The sequence below is a fragment of the Amborella trichopoda genome, chromosome 4, assembly GCF_054954075.1.
Source record: "Amborella trichopoda isolate Santa Cruz 75 chromosome 4, AtrichopodaSantaCruz75HAP2 v2.0, whole genome shotgun sequence".
NCBI classification, from domain to species: domain Eukaryota; kingdom Viridiplantae; phylum Streptophyta; class Magnoliopsida; order Amborellales; family Amborellaceae; genus Amborella; species Amborella trichopoda.
The window spans coordinates 57,010,466-57,028,394 of record NC_142339.1 but is presented as its reverse complement, the minus strand read 5'-3'; the positions used below and the strand labels follow the sequence as shown (position 1 = coordinate 57,028,394).

Sequence of the window (17,929 nt, the reverse complement as noted above, 5' to 3'; positions counted from 1 at the left end):
ATTTCAAAATTGACTTTATTTTAAGGAAAATTACAAAATCCTATCAAAATTGACTTTATTCTGGACTACTTACCTCAACTCAGTTTTTTTTTTTTTTTTAGTAATTTTTACTACAATTTAATTTTTTTAGCAAAAAAATTCGTTTTTTTGTTTTTATGAAAATGTTTATATCCGTACAGTCAAACATTGAAGAGGAAAGCACGCGGCCTGGTACAAAATAAAGGCAATCCGGTACTTTGAGCTGTTGAATGCTTGGATCAGGCACAAAATATGGGCAGTTTGGCATTTTGGGCTTTTGGAGAGCGTAGATCCGATACAAAATAGGGGCAGTGCGGCACTTTGGCTTCTAAAAAGCATGCGGTCCGGTATAAAATAGAGGTGGTCTAGCACTTTGGGTTATGAAAAGCGTGGGTCCGGCACAAAATAGGGGCAGTCCAACACTTTAGGCTTCTGGAAAGCATGCAATTTGGGAACTGTCTAACATTTTGGGCTTTTGAAAAACATGCGGTTCGGCACAAAATAAAAGCAGTCCGGTATTTTGGACTTCTAAAAAGTATGCCGGCAAAAAATAGGGGCAGTCCGATACTTTATCTCTAGATTGTTAGGGGTTCAGCAGTGATTGCATAGCGTCCGGCACTTTGGCAGTGAGTGAGCCCACATCAATATATTTTAGACACGTGTTTGAAGGTCTTCTGACTGGATATGAGTGACACCAATACTCCGATTGAATGTTCAATAGTGTCCCTTGTTAAGACTTCTTTTTTTATTTTTAATATAGCTTTTCTTCGTTTACAAACGGGTATAGTTTCCATAAGGTTGCAGCCTTAAACAATCCAATTAAGGCGCACCTCCAAATTTTATTGTAATATATAATTTTGGTATAAAAAGTTTTTAGGATTATTTGAAAAACTACTTTCATATCTAATTATAAAATTTTAAACTCCAAAAATAGTTAAAATCAAATAGATCCATACATAAACATATGAAAATCTTAAAAATGAATGGTCTAGATAATGTGTTGCAAGATGCATTATTTATGGCACTCAAAATCTTTATATATATATTGAAATGATCAATTAGATGGTTTTTCAACATTAAAATATCTCTTTCCCATAAAATTTTTAGGTGCATCTTTCATTCTACAATTTAAGGTTGCAATCTTATATAAACTCTTTCCTTTAGAAATGCCCCAACGGAACAAAGTTTAAGGAACAGGATTTGGGACTTTAGGAATTGGAATGGATGGATCAAGTAGTAGGCTGTGGGTGTAATACCCAGTTCTCCCATTGATCGGAGGTCGACCGCCAAAATTGATCTAGTATCTTGCGACAGTGAGATTGCAAAATAAATCAGACCCATGCATGCTTAGTTACTTATCTTTTCGGGGCAGGATTGCACTAATCGAAGTCACCCCGTCCAATTAAAGCTACAGATACCGCAACATGGAAGCTCACTATTTGGCTATGATGGACGCTGCCGCTAAACTTTAGTGGTCGACAGGCTTCAAAATTTTGTTTATTCCTATGAACATTAATTGTGAAGATGTAAAATTTACAAGGGTTTTATAGAAAAAATTTCCAAGTTACTACTTGGAAAAAAAAGAACTCCCATCTGAAGGCAACAAAGATATGCCAATCATTTTCATGATCTACCTTTTTTTTAATTATTTTTTTCATGTACACCTTGTGATCTAGGTTTTCAGAACATCAAAATCTTGGGGCTTTTCCATATAAACAGCATCATTTACACATTTGATTCATCATTCAGATGAAGGAATCACAACTCTGCATATTCAGATATGCATAGTCCTCAAAGGACTATAAAGGGCACCAAAAAGCAACAATACAAACTGAATAGCAATTCCTCCCATACAGATTCGGCATCGCATCATCTCTGGCAGCACATAGAGATGGGTCAATAACAGTTATTTCATTCGAGCAGCCCCCATGATGCATAACCTTCATTAGATGAGGCAAAGTCGTTGAAAATTGCTCATCTTGCTGCACCTTCTTTAGCCGGCCCTGAAAGGCATGTTTTTTATTAATATTGGCTTACTTTTAAAATATTATGATGTTTGTGAGGTCAGAAACGATTAATTTAATGCAACAGCACCAAGTCATTTGACGTGATGCTAAAAGCTTTAATAAAGTTGCCAATCAGAAAAAGAAAAGCAAATTGTCATAAAGTTGATCTCACGAGCTCGCAAACATATGATGACTGATTTATCCAACTTCAAGAGCCCCAAAATGATGTAGTATTTGTCAGATGTGATCTGGCTATTTATTATGGCATGCTCAAATTTTAAGGAGCAAGAACATTTATTAGGTGAACTTGTTGGTTCCGAGATAGATAATGAAAATTTGTAATGAGTATATACATTCCAAAAGTACATATTCATTACCAAATGCCCACTTTTGTTTAAGTCGAGCCGACCCATATGTCACGTGTAACCAAGAAAAAGGAGAGAACATTACGTTCAGAATAATAAACTTACAGAAAATCAGATACTACTGAATGAAGCAAACACTCTTTTTTTGTCTTAATCCACAACTAATTAGGGGAAGGAAAAAGTTGTACCTCATGTTCTACCCATCAGAGGCCTTCATCTTTCTGGCCCTCTTAGAATGAGGGGGTGATGGAGGAGCTTCGGGATATCTTCCAGGAGCCTTTTAGTAAGAACAGACAGTATAAACAAATGATCATATAACAGAGAGAGAGAGAGAGAGAGAGAGAGAGAGAGAGGAAAAGTCAAGGTACACAACATCAATGAAATGAAGAATGTAGACAAGCACCTTGCGCTTATGCTCTCGCTTGCCAACTCTTTCACCTGTGACATAATAGAGACCAAAATAAATATTCAATAAACTTAATGCGAAAGATAGATTACAACTAACTGCAGACTGGTTCAATATTTTGTGCACATGAATAGGATATAAAAGACATTTTACCACTGAAGCCATCAGAATCCCGTATAAATAGCCGATCTTGATCTCCTCCACGATGGGAACGCTGTTAATACAATGTTTTAAGCATATCAGTCAAAAATATAATTGTCCTCAGAAAAGGACAAAAGACTTGAAAAAGGAGATTTCATCACTGTCAAATAATTCGTCTAATAAATCAAATAGAGGGTCTAATTTGCTTTTCACAAGAAATCTAACCCATGTATCCAATTCACAAGTAAAACCAGATTAGGAAGCAGTTCTTGACATGAACACATCTTTAGATAATTAGAATCTGAATGCTGGATCTAATTGCTTATAATTTTAAAGAGAGAAGAAATGAGGCCTATAGTTTTGAGTACCTTAGGAGGACTTGGCGTGGGAATTGTATCAGAATATGGGTTGTCACGAAAAGTTGATACTTCTGCCTCCTTATATTGCACCTGTCATAAAGCAAGTATCCTATAGAGCAACAAACAAACTAGGCATCCTTCAAACTTTTGTCTAAAAAATCTCCAAAGAAGTCAAACCTGCTTCTGAAGGTTTAGTAGTGTTAGAATTTCTTTTCGAAGTTCTATATGCTCTGCACACACTGCTTTTGTTGGGACTTTAGGTTTCAAAACCTGCAAATGGAAAGAAAGTAAACACCAGTCAAGAGTAAGTGGCACATTGAAGATAATTCACACCAGAATTTACACATCTAAAATCTGCTATTAGATTTTACAGGTGAATTAGGCAAATCATGTAGACTACCAATATGTTTGCCTAATTTGACAAGATCTTCTTTTCACTATGCTAATTTGATAAAATCAAAGATGGGGAATTAATATGAAGGCCAGGCTTATGTAACTTCACGTAAGCCATTCCATAGACCGTTCATTCTGTAGAGCAATGCAATCATGCAATACATGCAGAGAGCCCTCATTAAAGCAAAGGGAGGGACCCAATCTGCTTGATTAGACCATCTATGGAATAGATAGCCAAGATGTGCCTGTATTATGGGAAGCTATATTTGTTTTCCAATCATTTTGCATCAAAGATATCAAAAGCTATGCGAGAACCGTAAAACAATGAAAATATTTGGTTATGGATATGCAGAATGTAGTAGCATACTCCAAGCTCTTGAAGAGTTTGATCAACCCGCTTGATCGTTCGCAATCCAGCAGATGAGCTTGCTGCTTGCACCATTTGCTCAAGAAGAGTGGTTCTTAAATATACTCGGAGCTGAAACAATTATCAGGTAAGTAAGCCCAGTGAAAACAAATATTCTACCACAACAAAGAGGGGCATCCACCATCCATTCTCAAGATGGATGGTGGACATGAACCATCATTACAAGCGATTGGCCATTATCAGAACTATTGTATGGCATACTTTATGTATATGGAATATTTCCACAGGTAATAATGTTCTAGCTGTACTAATAAAAAAATATTTTAGCTGTCTACAACAATATAGAAAGGCAAAAAAGACATCATTCATACTCAAGCAGGAAACAATAAGTTTGAGAGATTTCAGTTGCTGAACAGGTTCATATACATAATTTGATAAACAGATTGAAAAGGAGATCAGTTAAAGACATAAAGGCTAGAGTAAACTTCATTACTCATTTCTATAACTAGTACATTCAGTTAAGAATCTATAAGCATCCCAAGTACTTAAAACAGAGAAGGAATGTACTAGTGTCCCCAAGATTTGACATTACCCATTGTAAGATTTGACAAACTGACCATGAACTGATATTTTCAAAATAATCAAATGTCAAAAGAAATAACAAGCCAAATGATGTGCATTCCATCTATTTCAACAAATCTCAAGGAAGAAAGGCAGATGTTTTGAAATCAATATCCTTACCATGCGAAGTGAAGCTGGTGTAGAGGCACTATCTGCTGTTGAAGCTGGGGGCTGAGGTATTGGAGATGGCGATACACAGTCAACTGCCACTGCATCTGGGGCAACAGATTCAGTGTTTGCAGGCAGCTCAGGTTCTTCTGCATCCTACAGAAACACCCCCAAGATCATCAGTAATCACATTTCTCACGGAAATCTCTTGAGACAATTTAAGAATTAGAAGGCGATGATATTTAGTAAAGCTAGTAGTCTTCAATAGAAAAATCCACTTTCTTGGATGAGTAGTTCTGACAACAAATTGAAGGATAAGAAGTGGAAAAATCATTATGCTTGTGAGCATCGAAAATTCATATAGCTCACCTTTCCACTTATGCGTAAGTCTGCTACCCGCTTCGCTTCAGCCAAAACCTGACACAAGAAAAGACAGTAAAGACCAAGAAATACTAAAGAAGAAAGAGGTTCAGGTTTTCAAAGAAGAGAAGGTATACTATAATTCATTGGACTGTAAAAAACCTTAGTCCACTGGTGTCATCACTGTCCAATCAAATGATTGATGAAGATGGACAGAGTGGGACCCACACGTGGGCACCATGTTCTGGTGAGTCCCAGTCTCCATCCATCACCACATCAGATGGTGATGACCCAATGGACTATCGTTATCCAGATTCTGCTGGGTTATATCATACATTTCTTTAAGGGCGTGGCATGTTCATCCAGTGATAAGATAATCTGCAGTCCAGAAACACAAGTTTTGAAGACTCGAAGGGAGGTTACCTCTGCATCCTTGCGCTCCGGCTGCTTTGGATTAGAGAGAACTGTAGATAGTTGACGCTTTCGTTCGACCTCATGCGTGATGTTGTAAGGATCCTGCATGAACATGGAAATAGAGGATCAGAATACCAAGAGTTTTATCTCCAAGACCAAGATTTGGGAGAGGATAGGCCTAATAGATTAAAAAAAGAAGAAGAAGAGGTTCCAGTTTTATAATAAAAGAAGCATACTGCAACCCAATGGACAATGGAAAACCATACTTCATTAGGGTCACCACATTCTAACAATAATGATGTAATGGAGAGAGAGTGGGGCCCGCCCTTGAGGTCATGTACTGTTTCATGCCTCCCAATCTCCATCTCCAACCATTTCACTGAACAGTTAAGACCCGTACGGATTGTAGCTTTCCTAGTCCATGGAAGTACAGCTTCCCATGACAAAATAAGTTCAAATTAAAGTTGAGTGGATTTTTATTTTGGAAAGTATACCAAGAAAATGAGTGGAATTATAGAGGACTCTCTAAAGCCAAAACCCAACTTCCTACCTTGACCAGGGGATGACCAGACACATCACCAGATGGTGGAGCTTTGGCAATGACAAGTGCGCGAGACACTGTTAGCAGCCACATAAGAAAGTAAGAAACAAAATCCCAGTTTTGGAAAACTTATTTGTTAACCTACATTCATGATGAAGACAACTTAAAAATTAGCATAACAAGAAACAAAAAGCCAAAAAAAAAAATAGAAATTTTTTCTTCGAAATACTTTCAGCCAGTTTTGGCCAAGGTGGAATATATAAGGGTCAATTTGCTATCAAAACTGAGGAATACCCACATATTTGAAATACTTTCAGCGAAATTTTCAACTCATGATGGAAAGTACAAACTCAGATTATATAAATGCCCATTCATAGTTCCGAAAAACCATAGCAGCAGGTCCCGTCAATGTAATATGAGTAATTCAAATCACATGATACAACCAATTCCATGAAAACCCAAAAAGGGTAACCTTTTGCATCTTTATTTTGTTTTAGCTGTTTTTCCACTACCTCTCTCCCTCCTCTCTCGCATTCATCTTTACTCAAGAAACCTTTATTTGATGTACTCTTCATGTAAAACTTGATTAAATAGTTAAATGGCCAATTATCAAAGTGAAGATTTACACAACAATGTTTGTATGGCCCAAATCTTTACAATATTCATTTACACATGAAGAAAGCCCATGGGAATCAATAGAAATGATGCAAAATTTTGGCAATACTACCGAAAAGATCATTAGTTTCCCTTAAATTTCAGATGAGTGAAGATTTCTGATGCCAGGAACAGAAAGTAAAAATCCCCAAGACATACAAGTATTAAGATATGGCAGAGAAGTTTGTATAAATTCAGCCAATCTCAAATTCCAAACAAATGTTAAAGGAACTATTCCCAAACCGTATAATCCCAAAGATAAAGGATAAACTAATTTCCATGCCTGCATAGTAACGACTCTTCAGTTCCTCAGTGCTTCGTGATGTTGGAAACCTATCGGCTATCACTATGAAACGGAGGTCAAAATGCTCGCACAAGTCAAACAATTGGTCTGTCTCTTCTTTGGTCCAATTCTGTAAAGAAACATGTAAAATAGTTGTTCAATACACAAAGGAACAATAAGCATACCACCTACACCCATTGCATACTCGACAAACCTTTTCTCCAAAGTTCAAAGCTACAGAAAACAAAAGATAGCATACATATCTTCATAGATTTATTTGTATAACAACAATCATGGGATATATTTAAATGAGTTTAGTTGAGCATGCCTACATCGGTATGTTTTTCATGAGAGTATGGATGTAGTCAGCTTCTAGATTTAACCCCAAAAAAAATACTCAACATGAATTTAAAAAGTTCACAAGTATATACAAACTATTCATTTTAGGACACAGTTTCTATGAGTCCATGTAGAAATGAGTCACCTCTTAAAAATCTATTTTTGAGAAGGATTTTTTTACCAAATTTTCAAGGACATGTAACCTCTAACATGGAGATCATGAATATGAAAAAATAAATAAATTTTGAAAATTAAAAATAATAATTCTATTAAGAAACATTTGGACCGTTAATTTTAATTATTTTTAGATGGACCACCTATTTGCATCCATCTTTAAGTTGGATGCTTTATACCTCAGGGACCGCAAATGTAGAAATGCGGTCCCTGCCACATGGAACAATTTTCCTTCATTTTATCTCTTTGTACACCATATATCCCATGTAAGGTTTCAGGTTTTCAGCTAATAGTTTGAGGTCAAGACTAATATATTAATCCCATGATATATTCTGAGCCCAAAAAGCAACGCATGCTAACATGCCTCTAACAAACAGAAACATAAAAACACCGATTCAAAATAATAATATTGAAATATGTTTTGGAATTCACATTCTCATGAAGGAAAAACCATGAAGGAAAAACCTTGAGAATCAACATGAGAAGAAAATCAAAATTTCCACAGAACTTTCCAATCATACTGATTCGTAGTGCTAAGCAAACAAAAAAGTCCAAATAGCACTTACAGGATCAGTCAAATACTTCTCATATTCCTCATCTGTGTATCTGACAATGTCAACAGACTGCAACCAATTCCAATTAGACAAAGCATTACAATTTTAAGTAGGATGGCAAAGAGCCAGTTGCTACGATACTCAAAACAGAATACACTTCAAACACATACGATATGCAAACAAAGCTAAAAGTTAGATCAAATATTACACTTTCACCATACCTTGTTGTACTTGGCAAAAGAGTAATCCCCTGTTGGAGGAACACCATTAACAATTTTGACCTAGAAAATGAGAGAAACAACTTCATATCTGGCTATTATTAGTCATTGACATGACCACAAGAAATGTCAATCTCTAATTCATGTATCTTATGAATGACAAAATATATGTATAATAACAGGGGAAAGGGAGAGGAAAGTACCCAATGATAAAGTTTCAAATTATCGGTTCGTGCTGAGGATGTAAAGGGAAGCCATTGCCAAGAGATCTGCAGAGCACTGCAACTTAATTTAGATGCAAATATTCAAATGCAAGTTGAAATTCTGGGGACTGCTCTTCTATGTAAAAAAAAATATGGAAGTTGATCTCAACAAAAGTGTATCTAACTCCACATGCTCAATATTCCTGTAGAACCGATCTATACTACTCCCTCATTGTCGTAAAAATTGTCGTAAAAAAGAAGGCGGATAGGTTCAAATCAGTTTGAAAGCAATGATATCTCAAGAAAAACCTTAGATAAATGAATCAGGAAAAAGATAAATAGGAATTTCTTCAACCTTTAACTCTAAAATTAAAGGTGAGGAATGGCCAAAGAAACATAATGGAGTGGGAAAAAGTGGTTTTTTGTTAGTTGCGTGGTAAGCCAGGTGCCCAGTATTTACCAGTAAGCAAAATATTGTTGTCATAGACCAAAGTGCTCACTAATAAATAAAATAAAAGATAGAAAATAAAGTCCAAGCCCAATTAATTTAGTTATTAACATCAACATTGAATTAGAAGTGAGCTAACCCAATGCATTATGAATTATTTTCACATCCACATTCCAAATGTAATTGGTTAAGTTCAATAAGAAACTAGTTAGTAAGGAAAGCACAGAATGGCAGTTTACAGAGAGAGAGAGAGAGAGAGAGAGAGAGAGAGAGAGAGAGAGAGAGAGAGAATCCAATATATAAAGAACAATCAGAAGGAGAAATATTGAGAGAAATAGATCGAACACTAACTATTAGATGCAGAATGGCTGAATTACTATACAGAGAGAGAGAGAGAGAGTAGATAAGGAGTTTCCTGTGTTGAAAATTGCTTGCCTTTTCTTTGTCTGACGGGGGCTTTCGTTTCAATTGCGAGATATCGAGAGTAGGCATAAGTGGTGGCAAACCCCCCATAAGAGCATAAACCTGATAATTTGGCCAATAAATCAGACAAACACTTCTAGAGAGAGAAGTACAAGCAAGAGAAGATGAAACACCCCAAAAAAAAAAAAAAAACACAAAAGAGCATGAAAAGCCTAGAAGAAAGAGAATTAGGGTTAGGGTTCGAAAGTACCTCGCGAGAAACTCCATCTGGTTTTCTCTGGGACTCCTTTGGGGGTTTGGGTCTCTTCTCCTGAGTGGAAGGGAAATGCGTTTTGGGAAGCCCTAGAATGTCCTTTGCGTCCGCCATTAAAGAGGACCTCCAGGGAATTTGGAGCTTTGTGGATCTAGGTATTAGTTGCAGAGCAGTGAGGAGCTTTTGAAGCTCTATTCGATAAAAGTTACTATAATACCCTTGATCGAGGTGCCTACTGTATGTTATTGGCTTGGGCGTTTTCGTCTTTTTAAAACTATGAGGTTATGTTCTTCAATAGTCAAAATAAGGCGCACTTTCAGATCTTGTTTGAAGATATAATTTTGGTGCTGGATTTCCTTCAAATAGCATGAAAATCTATATTTACTTATATAAGTTGAAATTTAAAGCTTTAAAATTAGTACAAATCAAATAAATCTATAAATATTTTAAAATTTTAAAAGTAGAGGGTCTAGATAATATATTACAAGATGTATTATTTTTAAGACTTGAAATTCTTGTTTTTTCATTTTCATACTGATCAAGGTCAAGAACAATTAATTGAAAGATTTTTTTTGGTACGGGGACAATATTTTTTTAGTGGTTTTTGAGGTGCGTCTTACTAGTGGTTTTTGAGGTGCATTTTACTTCTATAGTATAAGGTTGATGCGGTATATAGACTTTTCTATAGTATGAGGTTGATGCGTTATATAGACTTTTTTTTTTAATTATTATAAAATTGTAATACAAATAAGCTAGAAAAAAAATGGAAATTAAGAGGGTAAAAAGGCATTTTTCAAACAATAAATTTTTAATATTCGGAGATTAAAGATTAGATTTTGGATAGCAAAAGTTGTGCTTGAGTGAGGCGATGCATGTGTCGTTTGACTCATCCAACATCTATCTTAAAGATGGATGTTGAAAAAAGTGGATATCCAAACAAATGGTGCAAATAAAATATTAAGAACTGTTTTTTAAATTAAAAAAATATATTTTATTTTTTCAAGAACCATGCTTTTGATCATGAATCTCTAAAAAAAAGTATTTAATTATATTGTTATTATGTATCATCAGATAAATTACTCAGCGAAGGCATTTATTTCTAAAATAGAGACAAATTTAATTTTATTAGATCATAAATTACCCTAAAATTTTACTATGCGATAGGGTGACAGCGGGCAGGGCTAGCCTGTGCCTATGTTCAAAGAGGCCCTAACCCAAGCTTGGCCTGGGCTCTTGGCTAAGCGAACTGCCGGCCTTGTTAATGGGCAGGGTTGGGCTTAGTGCAAATTATTATTTTTATTTTAATACACAACAACAAAAAATTGTTGGACCGGGTCACCCTTGCCCAAGCCAGGCCCCTACCTAGCCAAGTTACCTTGTCGGGATTTCAGACCTGACCCAGCACTCGGGCCAAATTAAGTATCCCATAAACTTCAATATATATTCTAACTTAAAGTCTCTCTTTGTAAGATCTTATTATCATTCAATGTCACTTGGCCACCTTCAGCTATGACTTAATATGTTTAAAACAGATATAAAGGCTTCGAATGTCTTAATGATATCACTAGGCTGAAACGCTGCACATCATATTTATTGTTGTTTTATTAAAAAATGTGTTGATTTCGTAATGCAGGATCGCCCAAAATAATGGAGTAGATTTGATAGAGTATGGCATGGCTTCAAACAACTGAATATATGGTCACTCTGAAGGAAAGGAGAGCCAATTTTCCATTACTGCTAATGGTAACAAGGGTCTCTTTTTCAAAATTTTCTTCTGGTTTGGGAGAGTAACTTGGTCCCTTGTATTCCCTCTGGAATGTATGATTTTTGTTATGGTTTTCATTTGATTTAGGACTCACAAACACTTTCCAAATACGTGCAAATCTATTTTCACCTAAGTCTATACGTGCAAATCTATTTTCACCTATGTCTATAAAGTTTACGTGCAAATCTATTTTCACCTAAGTCTATAAAGTTTTGAGGTAAAAAAAATAGGGAAAGGTTTCTATACTTTCTTTACAGTATAGAAGATCTATGCTCTCCCTACCATTCAGTAATTCAATTTTGATCAAAAGAGTCACTCACCGTTTGATCTTAGATCCGACGTCTCAAAGTATTTTATTTTTAGTTTTTTTTATACAAATTGTGTGGATACGAAATTTGGTACATGTCAGCTTCTCATTGGAGTTCACCTATAAAAAATATTCAAAATAAATTTTCGAAAAACTATAATGAACAAAATACCCCTTAAATATTTCAAGGGTATTTTGATCATTTTACTTTATCGAATTTTTTTTTTTTTTTTTGCTAGTACGAGTTTAATATAGGATTGGACGTCCAAAATTTGGTATCAAAAATAGTTTATAGAAAAAAATTAAAAATAAAATAGTGCAGAGACATGACATTGCGATTGGGGCAATCTTAGCCCTCCATTCAGAATGGAGGGTTGGATAAAGGGAAGTATATAAGTTTTATGCTATATGGGAAGCATAGAAAGCTTGTATATATATATATATATATATATATATATATTGTTGGGTTTATATGGCCTTACGAGTACTTGTAAACTGCAATGATATAGTGGAACATGAGTTCATGTGTAGAGGGACAGGGGCCAAAACCTCATCCATGTACCATCACACGGCATGTATATCGATAGATCGTTCGAAAAAGCCAGAAATCCACCTTTTAGGGTGAAGCGTACGCATGTGCAAAAGATACCCCTATGCGCCATAGAGCTATGGTCGCATAAAGTCTTGGTGACATTGACTTGTCTCTAAGGGAGGACCTGCAATCCACAAACTGGGATTGTGACCTCTTGGTTCATCCATCAGACTTTCCTAATTCGAGATTGAAGTTAGATCGTTGATCCCGCGCCATCGGATGGTGTTGACTCGGTGTGAGGTGTAATAAGCCCGGTTGAGGTAATCTCCGGCACTATTCCTTTTGTTTATTGCAATCTTATATTTCATTCTCAAGCATAGTGTATAGTTGTTTCAATGGCATAAAGTTGTTAAAATCTTGGTTTTATTGTTATGTTTATTTTATTTTGAAATTTATCTTATTATAATAAAGACCACATGTAAGTGGTCTTTTGCCAAAAGAAATGGGTAAAGAAAAAAAAATGTATTATCCGGTAAAAAATCACATAGGTCTATATATATATATATATATATATATATATATATATATATATATATATATATATATATATATATATATATATATATATATATATATATATATATATATATATATAGAGAGAGAGAGAGAGAGAGAGAGAGAGAGAGAGATGAGGCTCTAAGCAATCAAATTAGAGCCCACCTTCAAAAAGTGTCAATAAAAAATGTTTCAATGCTGGAAATCTGGGTGACAGTCTTAAAATATATTTTCATATTTAATTATAAAATTTAAAGCTGCAAAAATAGTGTAGATTAAGTAGATCTATGAAAACTTTATAATCTTGAAAATTGACGGTAAAAAAATGCGTTACAAGATGCATTATCTTGATGTCGAGATGATTAATTTGAGCATATTTGGACATCAAAATAACTTCTTCTAGTTAAATTTTTTAGGTGGGCTCTAATTTGATTGTTTAGAGCCTTAGCTTTATATAAAAATTATCATATATATATATATATATAAGGAAAAGTTTATATAAGGTTGCAACCTTAAAATGTAGAATCACATATGCACCTAAAAAATCCATCAGAAATGTTGCTTTAATGTTGAAAAAACCATCTAATCGATCATCTTGACATCGAGATACATGAATATAAAAAAAAAAAAAGGTTTTTGAGTCCCGAAAATAGTGCATCTAGTAACATATTATCTAGACTGTCCATTTTCAAGATTTTCATATATTTATAGGTCTACTTGATTTTAAGCATTTTTGGAATTTAAAGTTTCCTAATTAGGTATGACAATAGATTTATAATACTAAGAGTTTTTTTACAACAAAATTACATGCTATGATAAAATTTTAAGGTGCGTCTTAATTGGATTGTTTAAGGTTGCAAACTTATAAAAACCGAACCCATATATATATATATATATATATATATATATATATATATATATGAAAAAATTATAAAAAGGTCATTTATTTTTTATACAATGAAGTCGTAATCACTTTTAACTGTTAAATATAAAATCTAATAGATAAACATATGTCATAACATTCGATAAATTTTGTTTTGTTTTGGACTTTGTACCTAAACAATGATATATCCTCAACTATTGATTTGAAATCTAACCTGCAATGATGATTGTGGCTTTCTTGGATAAAAAATAAGTGGTCTCAGTGTATACATTTACATATAGGTGTACATATATGTGTGCATGTGTGTAAGATATATATATATATATATATGTGAGTGTCCGCGTGTAATATATTTGAGAGAGAGAGGGGCAGGTTGTTACTTCTAAAAAAAGATACCACATATTGCTCCTAAATTATCCTTATTGGTTGAACCACCTTTGACTCATTGAGAAGGACTTAGCTAACCAACCCCAATCCTAAGTAAGTGAACCACAAGGAATGCATGAGAGAATTTCACGCACACTGTATGCAAAGCAATCTTTTTTCTCCTAACTGTTTCTCGATACACAATACACATAAATACAGCCAAAATATAATATGCTCCTGTGGGAGCATATAATTCATTCACTCCCTCAATAAGAACCCTATTTAGGTGTATTTAAGGACCTTAAAATTTTGAAGATATATCCTCCTCAACACAACGAACAAACTCGAAAACATAAGATTTAAACAAAGTCAAAAACCATATTTGTTTATCAAAGAATAGTCATTGATTCGAAAGTAGATCCAAAATTATTGTTTAAATAATCATCCTAAATAGCTATTTTCCTCAAGGGAGTAAGTGTACAATATGCTCCATCGAGAGTCCAATAAACACACCCAAAATATATGCGCGCACACATACATATACATGAGCACATAGCTTAGATTATATAAAGGAATAGAAGGCATAACAATCTTGAAACCATGGCTTCACTTGTGATGTTTTTCCAGGCTTTGATTGAAGGCCATGGGAGCTTTGACATGCTCAGTCAGGAGTTCTTCACCAACCATGATGCTCTCAAATGTGGCTTTATGAACCCAAAAAGCAGTTGCCTCAATAATATATCTTTGCAAAATGACAACCATTCTTATGAAGCTGCTAAGAACAAGGAGGGGGAGCATTCATGGAAGATAGCTGAATTTGCTATATGGCCATAGGAATTCCTCACTTGTGCATTGGGGGCCTTGGTAAAATGAGGTTGAAATATTGTAGGTGTTGGTTTCAGCACCAAGTGTATGTATCAAGTGTTTGTCATGTCTAGCAGGGATACAGTAGCAAAATGTAAGGAATTAAGAGTGTGGTTGTGATTGTTTTGGACTCCACATGGTGTACTGGTTTGTTATCTTCTTTTTTCTCTCTTATGGAAAACTGGTTTGTTGTTGTTGTCTTAAATCTCCCTCTCTGTTAGAAAAATTATTGTTTTTGTCTTTTCCAGTGTTGTAACAGGAATTGTTTCTCTCTCTCTCTCTCTCTTTCTCGCCCCCCCTCTCCTTCTCTCTGACATGTTAACTGTGGAATCGGATGGTGGGACATTATGTTGAGGCATCTCTCTTCTTTTCATGGTGAAAATCGTGTAGACTTAGGGTGCATCTGGTACGTTTGAAAATATTTTTGTGAAAGTATTTTCACATAAAATAACTCCCCATTAGATTAGGCGTAGGAGTTTTTTTTACGCCAATTTGTCCCAATGCATTTTTTCACACCAATTGAAAGCTAATTTGTATAGAAAAATTCCCTCGTCTACTCATCTGAGGGAGTTCTTTTATGTGAAAGCGCTTTTACAAAAATATTATTACATATACAAATATAATCTCAATATCCTTGATTCATTATAAACAAAACTCAGAATTTTGAAGTTTCAGAGTGCATTTTCACATGAGCAAATTTTGGAAATGGAAAAAATATTAGGTGGTCTTGCGGGCCCAAGTCCAACAGGGGAAGCTCCTTAGTAGTGTTTGATAGCTCTCATGACACTAAGATGACAATCATATCTACAACAGTCAGATATCTATTTCTTTATTTTTGGAAAGAAAAAAAGAAACAAAAATTGGAGCTCCAAAAGTTCACTCAAACCAAAACACCGCATCCAAGAAGGAATTTGAATTATATATTCCGATGGAAATTTTATGTATAGAGTTAAATACTCTCTCTCTTTTTCTTTTATTTATTTTAAAATTTGATATTTGGTAGTAAGAAAATGACTTGTAGGTGTTTGATTTTGGGAATGCTGCTTAAATAAGAGCACAGTATTTCTCATTCAGTCACACAAATCCCCAACTAAATGTTGCCTATGGGTCCCAACTCCCAATGTACACAATTTGGACCCGCAAGACCACCATAGCTTATTATACGAAGTCTATGAACCAATAGCAGGTGTTCATGGACTTTTTAGGCCATCTAATTCTATGTTCAATCATGGGTTTTTGGTTATTCAAATATGCTATTTTCCATCTTTGCTATGAATTTTTTTTTTGATTGGTCAATTATCTCAACCACCATATCATGCCAACAAAAAAAGGGAACAAATTTATGAGTTTTAAAAATAGGGGTTGTATAAGATCAATCTTAAACAGTCAAAGATGCACCTCCATGTCATGTCGAAAAATGTAGATCTACTATTGGAAGCCCGTGCGATGCATTGAAAATTTATTAGTTATGAAATCTATAGCTTAAAAAATAATGTAACGTATCCATAACATTTGAAAACCTTGAAAATGAGCATTGTGTTAAAGATAAGTTATTTTAGGTCTTGAAATCTATTTTTTTTATATTAATGTTCATGCATCTCATAGTAGAAACGATCAATTAAAGGTTTTCCAATATTGAAAATGGCGTTTTTCATGTACATTTTTTTAAGTGCGAGGCTTACTTTTATAGTATAAGATAGATGGCTTACATCAACTTTTATCTAAAATAGTCGTTTTTTTATCTTTGTTTCTAGACCATTTATTGAGCATTTTTAATTATTCTCAAATCATTACACCTGCACTGCTCTTTTGAGTCGTAAAATCATAGTTCTAAAATGGCAATGCATCCCGATCAACTTAAATTGTGCTCGATATCTTAAATTCATCTTAGAAGATAGATTAAAAATAAGTTGTGTTTGATTAATACCTCGTTTAAGCTCTACTTCGGTTCAGTGTTTTGAAACCCAATGGTCTAGTTAGGGAGCCACCAATCTGAATTGGGAATTTGATGGGACCAAACTGGTCTCAGCCCCAACCTGGTTCCCCCTAAAACCCGACCTTGTATTTTTTTTTTTCTTTATATATATATATATATATATATATATATATATATTATTAAGCCTATCAAATGTTTTTTGAGTCCCCTTAAATCTCCATCCCTATAAACCCCCTTTTTAATTTTATTATTTTATAGAAAATCGTTTCATGTGGGCTAGACCGCATTTCTAAAGTATAAAGCATCCATCTTAAAGATGGATGCAAGTAGGTGTTCCATCTAAAAACAATAGAAACTAGCGGTCCAAATGTTTTCTTACTACAATTATTATTTTTAATTTTTAATATTTATTTATTTATTCATATTCATGATTTCTAAGTTAGAGATTACATGTCCTTAAAAATTAAGCTTTAAAATCTATTTCAAAAATAAATTTATCAAGAGGCCTGCATTTCTACATATGCGGGATTGACTGCGTAGAAACCGGATCTTTCTTTTATTTTGAAATATTTCATAGATCACTTATCTAACAATTACGAACAGGGATCTATGGGGTGAAAAATCCACCCTACTGAACAAGGTTTTGAAATATTGGTCATCTATATTATTTTATAGCCTTGTTTTTTTTTCATTTTTAGTCCACAAAGAGCCAAACATTTGTCAAACACATTGTACAAACCTACTCGTTCTTAGGGCAATCATTTCAATCCACATGGTGAGAATGACTGCCATGACCCAACTATCTTGCTTTTGCACACTAAAACCTCCCTCTTTAGTTTGGTCATGAATTGCCTCCCAATCTACTCATTCCCCCACTAAAAACCAATTCAATAATAAGAGTAAATACTTCATCCATGACACTTATAATAACCAAGCGATATAGATAAGATCCCTACAATAGGCAAACCTAACAACCCAAAACTCTCTACAAATGACAAAAGCACCCTTATACACTTCTTGGCAATTGGCAGCTCTACCCTCGAGTTATTTTATTTTTATTATTATTATTTGAG

General features: G+C 34.4%; 1 protein-coding gene across 1 annotated transcript; it reads right to left on the bottom strand.

Annotated features, from left to right (window-relative positions):
- Positions 1–1,695: 1,695 nt before the first annotated feature.
- Positions 1,696–9,884, bottom strand: LOC18422401 (myb-like transcription factor family protein). Its single transcript, XM_006827073.4, has 17 exons — positions 9,646–9,884; positions 9,408–9,497; positions 8,525–8,590; positions 8,325–8,384; positions 8,116–8,172; positions 7,037–7,166; positions 6,109–6,176; positions 5,568–5,660; positions 5,154–5,201; positions 4,797–4,940; positions 4,056–4,166; positions 3,473–3,565; positions 3,305–3,385; positions 2,949–3,009; positions 2,793–2,827; positions 2,578–2,666; positions 1,696–2,021 (listed from the first exon to the last, which is right to left on the bottom strand). Exons 1-16 carry the CDS (start codon positions 9,760–9,762, stop codon positions 2,586–2,588), a joined length of 1,335 nt encoding a protein of 444 aa, XP_006827136.2. The 5' UTR covers positions 9,763–9,884; the 3' UTR covers positions 1,696–2,021; positions 2,578–2,585.
- Positions 9,885–17,929: the final 8,045 nt, after the last annotated feature.